Source organism: Mobula birostris, chromosome 11, assembly GCF_030028105.1.
Source record: "Mobula birostris isolate sMobBir1 chromosome 11, sMobBir1.hap1, whole genome shotgun sequence".
In the NCBI taxonomy this organism is placed as follows: domain Eukaryota; kingdom Metazoa; phylum Chordata; class Chondrichthyes; order Myliobatiformes; family Myliobatidae; genus Mobula; species Mobula birostris.
Genome location: NC_092380.1, coordinates 3,506,212 through 3,520,872, shown reverse-complemented (window position 1 = coordinate 3,520,872; position 14,661 = coordinate 3,506,212). Strand labels below are relative to the sequence as shown.

The window sequence follows — 14,661 nt, the reverse complement described above, 5'->3', positions numbered from 1 at the left end:
ACGGGGGCCTCGGGTCCCTCATTGGCAGTTATTACCCTTCAACCATCAGGCTTTTGAACCAACGTGGAGAACTTCACTCAAACTCAACACTGAACTGTCTCCACAATCCATGGAGAGGTAATGGCAAGCAGACAGAAGAATGGAGTTGAGGCGGGGGGATGGCTCTGACCCTCCTCCTGTCAATAGAGATGGTACTGCAGGGCTTAGTAGTTAAGACACACGTGAAGGCCAGGAGGTAGACTTGGCCGTCAGAGGTTATTTGAGCTCCATGCCATTGGGAACATCTAATAAGTAGTGGGAGCTTGTCCCCATTACCATCCCCTGGCTATAACAACTTTAAGGAGCCAAATAAATAAATAAACTTCACAGTTTCACCACCTTCCAGCTAAAGAAATTCCTCCTCATCTCTGTTCTAAAAGAACATCCCTCTATACTGAGGCTGCATCCCCAGGTCCTGGACTTCCCCAACAGTAGGAAACATCCTCTCCGTATCCACTCAGGCACACATAATTTCCACTACCATATGCATAAATTCACAGAGCTGCTTGCTCACTTGCACTTGCTGATAAAGACGGGGGTGGTGGGGCACATCTGGCTTGCAGAGTGACTGGCATCTGGTTTTAACATACCTCCCAAGATGCATCCTCCTTCTTGTAGTTGATCTCGTAGTTTAACTTGTACAGGTTGGTGGTGGTGTTCCATTCCAGTTGAAATCTCCCGTCAGCCAACTCCTTTGACTTCAAATTGAAAGGGGCGATTGGTTTAACTAATAAACAAAGGATCACAAGTAAGGATTTAATCGATCCACCTATCTCCCTATCTCCTTCTTCCTTTCTTTTGATTTAGCACGGAATCGGCCCTTCACACCACCCAACGATCCCCACAATCCAACCCTGACCAATTAATGTACCAACCGGCACGCCTTGGACTGTGGGAGGAGACCGGAGCACCCGGAGGAAACCCGGTGTCAATTGCTGGTTGGCATGGCTCGAAGGGTCAGAAAGGCCTATTCTGTGCTGTATCACACAATAAATAAATAAACTAAGGGAAGGGTTAGGCCACCCAGCCCATCAAGCCTACCCCACCATTCAATATGATCATGGCTGACCAAAGTTCAAAGTTCAAAGTAAATTTATTATCAAAGTACATATATGTCACCTTGAGATTCATTTTCTTGCAGGAAAATAAAAAAAATATAGAATTTTATGATTGAAGATTGAATAGGTTAAGATTTATTCCCTGGAATGTAGAAGACAGCGAGGAGATTTGATAGTGGTATACAAAATTATGAGTATAGACAAGGTAACTGCAAGAAGGTTTTTCCACTGAGGCTGGGTGGGACCACAACCAGAGGTCATGGGTTAAGGGTGAAAGGTGAAAAGTTTAAGGGGAACACGAGGGGAAACTTCTTCACTCAGAGGCTCGTGTGTGCATGGAACGAGTTGCCAGCACAAGTGGTGGATGCGAGCTCGATTTCAATGTTTAAGAGAAGCTTGGGTAGGTATAAGGACGGTGGGGGTATGGAGGGCTATGGTCCTGGGGCAGGTCAATGGGAGTAGGCAGCTTAAATGGTTCAGCATGGTCTAGATGGGCCAAGGGGCCTGTTTCTGTGCTGTACTTTTCTATGTCTCTCTGAGTCTAGGGAGCATCCCCACTGCAACAACGTGGGAGTTGATAAATCTCTGTATTCCTTGTTCTGACCAGGAACATCTCCAGTGACTGCAAAGATAAAGATTGGCTTTATGTGTCACACGTACATTGTAAAGTACAGAGCATCAACAACCCAACACAGTCCAAGGATGAGCTGAGGGCAGCCCGCAAGGGTCTCCATGCTTCTGGCCACAATGTAGCTTTCCCACAACTCACTAACACTAACCTGGCCCTTGGAATGTGCAAGGAAACCGGAGTGCCCGGAAAAATGCCGGCAGTCACAGGGAGAACGCACAGTACAAACCCCTTACAGATAGTGATGGGAATTGCGCCCCAATCTTACAGCTGGCGAGTACAGCATTACGCTAACCGTTACGTCACCCTGACAGCTTGTGAGTAAACTCACTGTTTTTATAAGGCTTGTATCTCATCGATTGCTCTTTGAGCTTCAGGAACACCTCGTATTTCTCCAAGCCCTCCTGCTTAGGCACAGCTATGTTACAACGATGAACCGTGAGGTGTGGGTAAGTGCGGACTATCTCGGATGGCTGGCATTCCTGCGTCCTGGAAAGGAAGAAAGGTTCTAATTAATGAGAAGCTCTGTGTTGTCCTTGTACACAGCATGACCAAGTGGCTAAACCTTGCTGAGTTTGACATGACCAGGACAATGGATTACCAAAGTACATGAGATGACACCCTGAGATTCATTTTCTTCTGGGCATTCTCAATAAATCCATAGAATAATAACCATAAATTGGGCGTTCAATCAATGATAAACAAATAAGCAATACACATCGAGAACATGAGATGAAAGTGAGTCCATTGGCTGTGGGAACAGTTCAGTGATGGGGCAAGTGAAGTTGAGTGAAGTTATCCCCTCTGGTTTGACAGCCTGACGGTTGAGGGGTGATAGCTGTTCTTGAACCTGGTGGTGTGAGTCCTGAGGCTCCTGTACCACCTTCTTGATGGCAGCAGTGAGAGGAGAGCACGACCTGGGTGGTGGGGATCCCTGACGATGGAGGCTGCTTTCCTGCGACAGTGTTTCATGTAGATGTGCTCAATGGTGGGAGGGCTCTACCCGTGATGAGCTGGGCCCCATCCACTACTTTTTGTACAATTTTCCATTCAAGGGCATTGGTGTTTCCATACCAGGCTGTGATGCAGCCAGTCTCCGCTGCACAACTATGGAAGTTTGTTAAAGTTTTAAATGTCATGCTGGATCTTCGCAAACTCCTAAGGAAGTAGAAGTGCTACTGTACTTCCTTCGTAATTGCACTTACAGACTATACCAGGACCGGTCCTGTGAAATAATAACAAGGAGAAGTTTAAAGTTGCTGAGCCTCTCCACCTCTGATTCCCTGAAGAGGACTGGCTCACGGACCTCCGCCTTCCTTCTCCTGAAGTCCATAATCAGCTCCTTGGTCTTGCTGACATTGGGCAGGAGGTGGTTGTTGTGGCACCACTCGGCCGGATTTCCCACCTCCCTCCTGTATGCCAATTCGCCACCACCTTTGATCCAGCCAGCGACAGTGGTGTGGTCAGCAAACCTGAATATGGCACTGGAGCTGTGCTTAGCCGTGCAGCGTGAAGTGAGCAGAGCCGTAGCAGAGCTAAACACACAGCCTTGTGGTGCACCAGATCCCCCGTCTTTCTACGTGCTTGTATATCGCACCTGCCTCCACTCTCTCAGGCAGTACTACGATATCCCGAGGAACTTCACAGAAACATCAAACAGTATCAAAGAAAGGCTACAGACCGGTGTAGATGACCGAAAGGCAGCTTTTGAGGATCTTCTAAAGAAGATAGGAGAGAGAGGGAACTGGTGATGTTTAGAGATTGAATTCCAGGGCTGTGAGCCCGGGCGGCTGAAGGCAAGGCTACCAGAAGAAGGAATTAAATGCTGGGATATTCAGGAGGCCAGATTCGAAGGCATGCTCTGGTTTCCTCCCACATCCCAAAGATGCACCGGTTTGTATGTTAATCTGTCCCGTGGATGTGATCGGGTGGCGCAGGCTGGTTGGGCCGGAAGGGCCCCTTACCGTGCTGTATCTCTATAAAAAACAAAATTAAATGGAATCATAGAGTCTTTCAGTGCAGGAGCTGTCCCTTCAGCCAAACTGCTCCTTGCTGACCCAGATGGCCTTCCAAGCTGGTCCCACTCGCCTGTGTTTGGCCAATTCCCTTCCCATGGAGCTATGGTCTTTTGGTGGAAGCAGACAGTAAGAGGTATTTAGGCAGGGGATGGGGAGATTGGGGTCGTATGCAGACACATGGGATTGGGATCAGGATCAGCAAGACATGACGGGCTGAACGGCCTGTTCTTGTGTTCTGCAATTCGGGATCCTTTACTCCCGGTTGAAGAAAGGTCAGCGAGCCCCCCGTTGGGTAAAGGTAACACCAACATCAGCCTGGAAAAATCCAACAAAACTGGGAAGAGGTTGCAGCTGATGCCCCTGGAGGAAACCCTGTTCAAGAGGGAGCTGAGCTACATGGGGGCGACATCCGCTGGGCCACAGAGAACAAGCGGCCGCTGCGAAAGGGGAGACTGAACAATCACGATCACCAATCACAGCCGCCACTTACTCTAGCTCGCACTGCACCAGAACACGTGGAACCCAGGTTGGCCTCTACGGCCACCAATAGACAACCCCTTATGAGAACATCATCCTCGACTCGAGTGATTTCATTACCACTACATTCCAAGCACCTCAACCAGCACTGGATACAGTCATACCCTTGGAACTTTTTCAAGAGCAGGGAGGCAATGGCTGATGGGGAAAGGCGAGCTGAATCACCTGCCCCCACTCTGGATGGTCTCTGATCTTATATGATGAAGGACGTTTGGGGAGGGGGGTGGGGATCGTGACCAAATTCGGAGCCAATGTACTTACTCGTTGGCCTTTCTGTAGTGGAGACTGAAGGCGAAATATTTACTGGACTCCTTCAACACCTCCCAAGTGCATTCAATCTGCTGGATCCCATCGTAGGAACACTGCAGATTTCGTGGCGTTATCTTGGCTTCCTCTGTGGAAGGGAGAGGGCAGGTTGTTAGCATCAGATCGCGGGGCAAAGTCTCATTTTGAAACCTGTCCACTAAGGTGGCTTTCCGTCTCCGCGGCGCAGATTTAACCTTCGGCCAGCAGGGGGCAGAGCAGGCCCTCTCTCCCTCACATTGTTTCCCAGCTAAAGATTCACTCTATTTGTCACACGTACGTCGAAACATTGGAACATACAATGAAGTGCATCACCTGCGTGAGCGGCCAACACAGCTGAAGGATGTACTGGGGTAGCCTGCAAGCGTCGCCAGGCTTCCGACACCAACATAGCACGTCCACAATTTACTAACCCGAACCCGTAAACCTTTGGAATGTGGGAGGAAACTGGAGGACTCGGAAGAAACCCCAGCGGTCACTGAGAGAACGCAGAAACTCCTTACAGTCAGAGATGGGATTTGAACCCTGATCTGCCGATCTCAGATGACATAGTGTGTTAACGCTAACCGCTAGGCTATTGAGCCCTAGTCCGCTATAGCTTTCAGATTACAGGGCAGATGGGATTGATGAAAAAGCATTGATGGGATGGGCCCACCGGCCTCCTATCATGTTGTAAGAGAATATGAAATTCCCCTTGAATCATGGGTTCCTAACCTGGGATCCACGAACCCCTCAGTTAATGGAAGAGGTCATGGCATGAACAAGACTGGGACCTCCTGCGTTAAGTGGACCTTCACATATTATTTACTTACTTGGAGATACAATGCAGCACAGCCCATTCCAGTCCTTTGAGCCATGTTGTTCAGCAACCCCCTCGTAACCCTCATTTAACCCTAACCTAATCACAGGACAATCTACAACCACCAATTGACCTACCTGCTACCTTTTTTAAGACCATAAGATAAAGAAGAAGAATTAGGCTATTTGACCCATCGTGTCTGCTCCACCATTTCCCTCTCAGCCCCAATCTCCTGCCTTCCCCCCCAATATACCTTCATGCCCCAACTAATCAATAATCTATCAACCTCTGCCTTAAATATACATAAAGACTTTGCCTCCACAGCCATCTGTGGCAAAGAATTCCACTGATTCACCACTCTCTGGCTAAAGAAATTCCTCCTCATCTTCATTCTAAATGGATGCCCCTCTATTCTAAGGCTGTGGCCTCAAGTCTTAGACTCGCCACCACAGGAAACATCCTCTCCACATCCACTTTCACTATTCGATAGGTTTCAATGAGATCCCCCTTCATTCTTCTGAATTCCAGTGAGTAGAGGCCCAGAACCATCAGACACTCATCATGTGATATGCCTTTCGATCCCAGAATCATTTTCGTAAACCTCCTTTGAACCCTCTTCAATGTAAACATATCCTTTCTTAGATTAGGGGCCCAAAACTGCGCACAATACTCCAAGTGAGGCCTCACTTTTGAAGAATGGGAGGAAGACCCACCCATTCCTCAGGGAGTATGTTCAGAAGATGCCAGGGTTGAACTCTGAACCCCAGCGCCCTGAGCTGTAACAGCGTCACGCTAACCACAACACTACCGTGATGTCCTATAGGAGTAAGTTCCGCAACTTCACCAAATTCAAGGATGCGAACGGTCAGTGGCCCAGGATAACCTGAGGCCAGAGCAGGGCTGAAACGAAGGAGGGATCTCACCTGGCTTAGGGATATTTGTCAGCCATTTGATGGTGAATACCTGTCGGGGTCTGAGATGCTGAATCTAGGCTCAAGAGATAAACTGCTCAGAAATGACACTGTGATGTGAAAAACAAAAAGCATCCAGTGCTCGGCAGCTCTGCGGGTGAAAACGCCTCGTTAATGAGAGAGGTCAGAGGAGAATGACCAGACTGGTTCAAGCTGACAGGAAGGTGACAGTAACTCAAATAACCACGTGTTACAACAGTGGTGTGCAGAAGAGCATCTCTGAATGTGCTACAGCAGCAAGGACAGTGACAGACTTTTATCAGAAAGGAGATAGGACGGAGAACTTGGAACCCTGACATGAATGTCCAAAAATTTATTTATGAGATACAGCACCGAATAGACCCTTCTAGCTCTTCAAACCAGGCCGTCCAGCAACCCCGACTTAACCCAAGCCTAATCACGGGACAATTTCCGATGACCAATTAACCTACCAGCTGGTAAGCCTTTGGACTGTGGGAGGAAACCGGAGCACCCAGAGGAAACCCACAGGGAGAACATACAAACTCCTTACAGGCAGCAGCAGGACATGAAGCGTCACCCGCGTCGCCTGTACTGTAAAGTGTTGTGCTAACTACTACGCTACCGTGCCGCCCCCTGTGTGTTGCAGATCAAACAACAACCTGCTGGGGAACTCAGCAGGTCAGGGTGTATTGATGGGGAGGGGAAAGCTATCCTTCGTAATGTCCTGGTGCAGGGTTTCAACCCAAAGCGCAACTTGTCTCTCCACAGGTGCTGCTTGACCTCCTGAGTTCCTCCAGCAGATCCTGGTTCCAGCATCTGCTGTCTCCTGCGTTGACATCCTCTACAAACAGAAGTCACAGCCTCAAAAGCGGGGCTGGATAATTGAAATAGATTGGTTTCAACCATCTCAATCCTCAAACGCAGATAACTTCTCACCTCAAAGCTGACCGACTCCACAACCTATAGACACTCAAAAACTCATGTTCTCACAATTATATATTTACTAAAGTGCTGACCATTTAATTGAACAGTGAAATAACCACAAAGGGGCCAGATTCTAGAAATAATTGCATTTAAACACACTCAGTGGCCAATTTATTGGGTGCACCTGTACACCTGCTCGCTAATACAAGTATCTAATCAGCCAATCACGTGGGAGCAATTCAATGCATAAAAGCATGTGGACATGGTCAAGAGGTTCAGTTGTTGTTCAGACCAAACATCAGAATGGGGAAGAATTGTGATCTAAGTGACCTTGACTGTGGAATAATTGTTGGTGCCAGATGGGGTGGTGTGAGAAAACGCCGATCTCCTGGGATTTTCACACACAACAGTCTCTAGAGTTTACAGAGAATGGTGTGAAAAACAAATAAAAAGTCCAGGAAGTGGCAGTTCTGTGCAAGAAAACACCTTGTTAATGAGGGAGGTCAGAGGTGAAAGGTCAGACTGGTTCAAGCTGACGGGAAGGCGACAGTAACTCAAATAACCACGTGTTACAACGGTGGTGTGCAGAAGAGCATCTCTGAATGCACACCATGTCGAACCTTGAAGTGGGTGGGCTACAGCAGTTTGAACACCAGGCACATATACTCTGTGTCCACTTTATTAGGTACAGCCAGCGTTCAATAAAGTGGCCATGGAGTGCATATTAAACTCTTTCGAGGCAGTCGAGGGTGAAGTCTGGAAGACCAACATCTATTACCCATCCTCAATGCCCTCCAGGAGGTGAGGCCAAGCCACTGGTGTGACCTCCAGGAACTTGTTCCAGTCACAGGAATGGACCAGCAAATCCTTTCCAGGTCAGACTGTTGCTCAGATTTTGATTGGCTGCTCAAATAGCGCTTTGTGGGGTTTGGTACTAAGTTTGGTCTGTTAATCTTGAACTTCCCCCTCCCCCCCAACTTTCCTTCCCCTCGCTCTTTTCCTCCTGTCTTTTCTCATTCCTCATTCTTGTTACCCTTCTCCTCCCTCCTCATGATCTACCATCACCTCCATCTGGTTCCCCTCCGCCTTCCCCCTCACCTCTCTCTTGCCAGCTTCAAAGTGCATTTATCATCAAAGAATGTATAAATGATGCAACCTTGGGATTCATTCGCTCACAGGCAGCCACAAAGCAAGAATCTCAAAAGAACCCAACTAAAGGAAAAGAAAGACCAACGCCCGATGTGCAAGGGAGGAAACACAAATCACGCAAACAAAAACATTCCGAACCAAACTGAGTCCTCAGATCCGAACCCCGGAGCAGCCCAGAGTAGGCCCAAAGCCTCGGTTTCAGTTCATCATATTAGTGGGCACCGAGCACAGCAGCTAGGGGCCGGCAGTCTTCATAGCCTCATCGCCATGGAGATGACCATCACGGAGAACAAGCGAAATCGGCTCTTGCCTCAGATTCGGACACCTCGCTTTCCTTTTCCACCCCCCCCCCCACTCCCAACTTCCCTCTTTACTCATTCCTCATTCTGGTTACTCTCTCACCCCTTCTCTTCTCCTCCCCCTCCCCATGTTCTGCCCATCACCTTCCTCTGGTTCTCCTCCCCCTTTCTTCCATGGTCAACTGTCCTTTCCTGGGTCATAATCTCCTCCACTCTCTCCAGCACCTGCCCCCTTCCTCTCTAGTCTTGATGAAGGGTCTCAGCCCAAAATGTCAGCTTCAGAGATGTGAAGATGGCGCCTGTAAGTAATGATATGAAAATGATCTCCTCCACAGATGCTGACTGACTTGCTGAGTTCTTCCAGAATTTCATAGTCATAGTCATACTTTATTGGTCCTGGGGGGAACTGGTTTTCGTTACAGTTGCACCATAAATAATAAATAGTAATAAAACCATAAATAGTTAAATAGTAATATGTGAATTATGCCAGGAAATAAGTCCAGGACCAGCCCATTGGCTCAGGGTGTCTGACCCTCCAAGGGAGGAGTTGTAAAGTTTGATGGCCACAGGCAGGAATGACTTCCTATGACGCTCTGTGTTGCATCTCGGTGGAATGAGTCTCTGGCTGAATGTACTCCTCTGCCCAACCAGTACATTATGTAGTGGATGGGAGACATTGACCAAGATGACATGCAACTTGGACAGCATCCTCTTTTCAGACACCACCGTCAGAGAGTCCAGTTCCATCCCCACAACATCACTGGCCTTACGAATATGCATGGCTCAAGATTTCCACCACCTGCAGAACATTTGTGTCAAGCGTCTTGCTATATTTGCCCGTTCTGGCTAACGCTATGCCCTTTCCCCACAGACCTTTCTCCAGACTTCCCCTGGCAGTCACCTGCTTGAGGCTCCACCTCAGTTCTCTTCACCTTCCATTGGACGGGCGAGCTCCACACACTCCAGCGGCCTCCATAGTTGGAGTCTAGCTGCCTCACCCGTACGCGAGCAATGTAGGTATCGTCAGAGATCAGGGCTGTGCTCTTGATTTCAAGTTGACTGTTGTTCCCTGCAATGGTTTCGCTCACTGAATTCTGCAGAAGGCAAAAGGGAGAGGTCATTCGTTTTCTTTTTGAGGATTGTCACGAGAAAGAGAGACATTTCCCAAATCTTCTAGCTTAGATCTTCACACCTCCAGAGATAAGATCGCTACCTAGTTTAGAGCAATCTGAAGGTCAATTCCTCAGTTCTGGTGGCATTCACTTCCCTGAACCCACTTCATCTTCATCCAACCTGAGCTAGCGTTGTACCACTGATGTTACTGTGAGGTCCCTTACCTGGTCCCCAACATCCAACCTGCTTGACACAGACCAATTTGTTCATCTTCAGCGCATTCACACAGTCCTTACCTCCCAGGACTCCCAAGTCCGCTTGTAGCTGACTTCATAGTGTAACGTTCCCAAGCGTATACCGGAGGAATCCCCAGCATAAATTGTTTCCCAGGACAGTAGGTAGTCCCCTGACAGCATTTCAGCAACAGTCAGATTGTACGGAGGTTGAAGCTTGACTGAAGGTTGAAAGAGTCAAAAATATTAGTCCTGGAAGACGAGCCTTGACTGTTGTTTTACAAAGTTCAAATCTAAAAGTAAATTAATATCAAAGTACATCTACAGTATTGTGGTAAACCATGTATATATGTTGTAACTCGGTTACCTGTCTGGACACACCCCTCTGCTGACTGCCCCTGTGGCTCCTCCCACAGAGTCCTGTATAAAGGTGTTCGCCTTGCCCCTCCCCCTCAGTCCGGGGGCAGACACTCACTGTGGAGGTCGTATAGTACAGCGAATAAAAGCCTTTCAGTATTTTACCAAACCTCAGTCTTTTGGAGTAATTGAAGGTGCTTCAAGTATGTCATCATATACTTGCCTGAGATTCCTTTTCTTGCATGCATTCACATTAGAACAACAAAAAACTACACACACAGCCTGACAAACAACCAATGTGTAAAAGAACACTAACAGTGCAAATACAAAGTAATAACCACGTGGCCGAGTGGTTAAGACGTTGGACTAGTGATCTGAAGGTCGTGAGTTCGAGCCCCAGCTGAGGGAACATGTTGTGTCCTTGAGCAAGGCACTTAACCACACATTGCTCTGCGACGACACTGGTGCCAAGCTGTATGGGTCCTAGTGCCCTTCTCTTGGACAACATCAGTGTCGTGGAGAGGGGAGACTTGCAGCATGGGCAACTGCTGGTCTTCCATACAACCTTGCCCAGGCCTGCGCCCTGGAGAGTGAAGACTTTCCCAGGCGCAGATCCATGGCCTCGCAAGACTAACGGATGCCTTTATTTATTTAATCATGTATACTATTACTTGGGTGGCACAGTAGCATGGTGGTTAGCACAATGCTGTAAAGTACCTAAACACCAGGAAATCTACAGATGCTGGAATTTCAAGCAACGCACATAAAAATTGCTGGTGAGCACAGTAGGCCAAGCAGCATCTGTAGGAAGAGGTACAGTCGACGTTTCAGGCCGAGACCCTTCGTCAGGACTAACTGAAGGAAGAGCTAGTGAGAGATTTGAAAGTGGGAGGGGGAGGGGGAGATCCGAAATGATAGGAGAAGACAGGAGGGGGAGGGATGGAGCCAAGAGCTGGACAGGTGATTGGCAAAAGGGATATGAGAGGATCATGGGACAGGAGGCCCAGGGAGAAGGAAAAGGGGGAAGGGGGAAGCCCAGAGGATGGGCAAGAGGTATAGTGAGAGGGACAGAGGGAGAAAAAGGAGAGAGAGAAAAAAAATTAATAATGATAAGGAATAAATAAATAACGGATGGGGTATGAAGGGGAGGTGGGGCATTAACGGAAGTTAGAGAAGTCGATGTACATGCCATCAGGTTGGAGGCTACCCAGACGACTTCCGCCACCTTCAACAGGATCCCACCACTAAGCATATCCTTCCCTCCTCCCCTCTCTCTGCTTTCCACAGCGATCGCTCCTTATGCGACTCCCTTGTCCATTCATCCCCCCATCCCTTCCCACTGATCTCCCTCCCAGCACTTATCCTTGTAAGCGGAACAAGTGCTACACATGCCCTTACACTTCCTCCCTTACCACCACTCAGGGCCCCAGACAGTCCTTCCAGGTGAGGCGACACTTCACCTGTGAGTCGGCTGGGGTGATATACTGCGTCCGGTGCTCCCGATGTGGCCTTTTATATATTGGCGAGACCCGACGCAGACTGGGAGATCGTTTTGCTGAACACCTACGCTCTGTCCGCCAGAGAAAGCAGGATCTCCCAGTGGCCACACATTTTAATTCCACATCCCATTCCCATTCTGACATGTCTATCCACGGCCTCCTCTACTGTAAAGATGAAGCCACACTCAGGTTGGAGGAACAACACCTTATATTCCGTCTGGGTAGCCTCCAACCTGATGGCATGAACATTGACTTCTCCAACTTCCGCTAATGCCCCACCTCCCCCTCGTACCCCATCCGTTATTTATTTATATACACACATTCTTTCTCTCTCTCTCCTTTTTCTCCCTCTGTCCCTCTGACTATACCCCTTGCTCATCCTCTGGGCTTCCCCCCTCCCCCTTTCTTTCTCCCTGGGCCTCCTGTCCCATGATCCTCTCGTATCCCTTTTGCCAATCACCCGTCCAGCTCTTGGCTCCATCCCTCCCCCTCCTGTCTTCTCCTATCACTTCCGATCTCTCCCTCCCCCTCCAACTTTCAAATCTCTTCTTTCAGTTAGTCCTGACGAAGGGTCTCAGCCCGAAACGTCGACTGTACCTCTTCCTATAGATGCTGCCTGGCCTGCTGCGTTCACCAGCAATTTTTACGTATGTTGCTTTAAAGTACCGGTGACCCAGGTTCAATTCCCACCACTGCCTGTGAGGAGTTTGTACGTTCTCCATGTGACCGCGTGGGTTTCCTCCGGGTGCTCCAGTTTTCTCCCACAGTCCAAAGACGTACCAGTCAGTAGGTTAATTGGTCATTGTAAATTGATCTGTGATTAGGTTAGGGGCAAATCGGGGGATTGCTGGGCAGGGTAAACGAAGGGCTGGAAAGTCTGTATCTCAATAAACAAATAAATCAATTTCTGGACCAGTAAGTAAATAGATAGATAAGTGAATGAATAAATAGATAAATAACACTGGTTAATGTGGCACTATTACAGCTTGGGGCGTTAGAGTTCAGAGTTCAATTCCAGCTCCTCTGCAAGGAGTCTGTTTACATCCTCCCTGTGCAATGCATGGGTGTTCCCCGGGTGCTCTGCTTTTCTCCCACAGTCCAAAGACGTACTGGGCAGGCTAGCTGGACATTGTAAATTATTCCGTGACCAGGTTAGGGTTAAACTGGGGCTGGGGTGGGCTGGCTCGAAAGGCCAGAAGGGTCACAAAATAAATAAATAATACCGAGAACACGAATTGCAGAATCATTGAACGTGGGTCTGAAGGTTGGAATCGAGTGACAAGGATAAACCGAAACAAAACAAACACTCTCAAGACCAACTTACTGTTTTCCATCAATTGGAAGGATTTTTTGAGGCCTACAGGTTTCTTCGGTTTAAAAGTGAAAATATATTCAATTCCGATACCAAAATACTTTTCCTTTATGCTGCAGTGGCCCTCAGTGCCAGAGATTCCCCTGGATGTCTCTGTCCTGTTGCACAAAAACAGGCTGAAAGGAGAAGAGAAAAATAAGGTGTTTTACTAGAAGTATTTCAACCCACTTCATGACAACAAATTCAACATAACCCAGTTACCTGGGAATACAAATTGACAATAAACTGGGCTGGTCAAAGAACACTGAGGCTGTCTACAAGAAGGGTCAGAGCCGTCTCTATTTCCTGAGGAGACAGGTCCTTTAACATCTGCCGGACGATGCTGAGGATGTTCTACGAGTCTGTGGTGGCCAGTGCGATCATGTTTGCTGTTGTGTGCTGGGGCAGCAGGCGGAGGGTAGCAGACACCAACAGAATCAACAAACTCATTCGTAAGGCCAGTGATGTTGTGGGGATGGAACTGGACTCTCTGACGGTGGTGTCTGAAAAGAGGATGCTGTCCAAGTTGCATGCCATCTTGGTCAATGTCTCCCATCCACTACATAATGTACTGGGTGGGCACAGGAGTACATTCAGCCAGAGACTCATTCCACCGAGATGCAACACAGAGCGTCATAGGAAGTCATTCCTGCCTGTGGCCATCAAGCTTTTCAACTCCTCCCTTGGAGGGTCAGACACCCTGAGCCAATAGGCTGGTCCTGGACTTATTTCATAATTTCCTGGCATAATTTACATATTACTATTTAACTATTTATGGTTTTATTACTATTTATTATTTATGGTGCAACTGTAATGAAAACCAATTTCTCCCAGGATCAATAAAGTATGACTATGACTATGACTATGGTTATGGTACAGAGCATCTGCAGTGGCTTTACCCTGAGGGTGCAGTTTCTAATCAGGACACCAGAGGGAGGGAGAGAGCAGTCAAGCCATGTAGAGGGAGGGAGAGGACGGCTTGGGGCATAGAGGAAGAGAGAGAACAGCCTTGGAGCAAAGAGGGAGGGAGGGAAGGGTCTAGGAGCATAGAGAGAGTGTGAGATGGGTCTAAAAGTGCAGAGGGGGAGAAGGAAGGGACTGGAGTGTAGAGGGAGAGAGTGAAAGTCTAATAGTGTAGAGGTAGAGTGAGACAGGTCTAGGAGTGCAGAGGGGGAGAGGGAAGGGACTAGGAGTGTAGAGGAAGAAAGAGGTCCAGGAGTGTAGATGGAGAGAGGGAAGGGTCTAGAGTGCTGAGGGAGAGAGAGAGGGTTGAGGAGTGTAGAGGGAGAGAGAGAGAAGGGTTTATGAGTGTAGATGGAGAGAGGGAAGGGTCTAGAGTGCTGAGGGAGAGAGAGAGAGGGTCGAGGAATGTAGAGGAATGAAGAGAAGGGTTTATGAGTGTACAGGAACACTGAGAAGTAC

General features: G+C 48.3%; 1 protein-coding gene across 1 annotated transcript in view; it reads right to left on the bottom strand.

Moving 5' to 3' along the window:
• csf2rb (colony stimulating factor 2 receptor subunit beta) overlaps positions 1–14,661 on the bottom strand; it is a 70,221-nt gene that overhangs the window by 20,178 nt on the left and 35,382 nt on the right. The window contains 6 exon segments of the mRNA XM_072271504.1: positions 630–766; positions 2,057–2,214; positions 4,542–4,674; positions 9,588–9,780; positions 10,096–10,253; positions 13,213–13,376. Coding sequence (XP_072127605.1) covers positions 630–766; positions 2,057–2,214; positions 4,542–4,674; positions 9,588–9,780; positions 10,096–10,253; positions 13,213–13,376 — 943 coding nt within the window.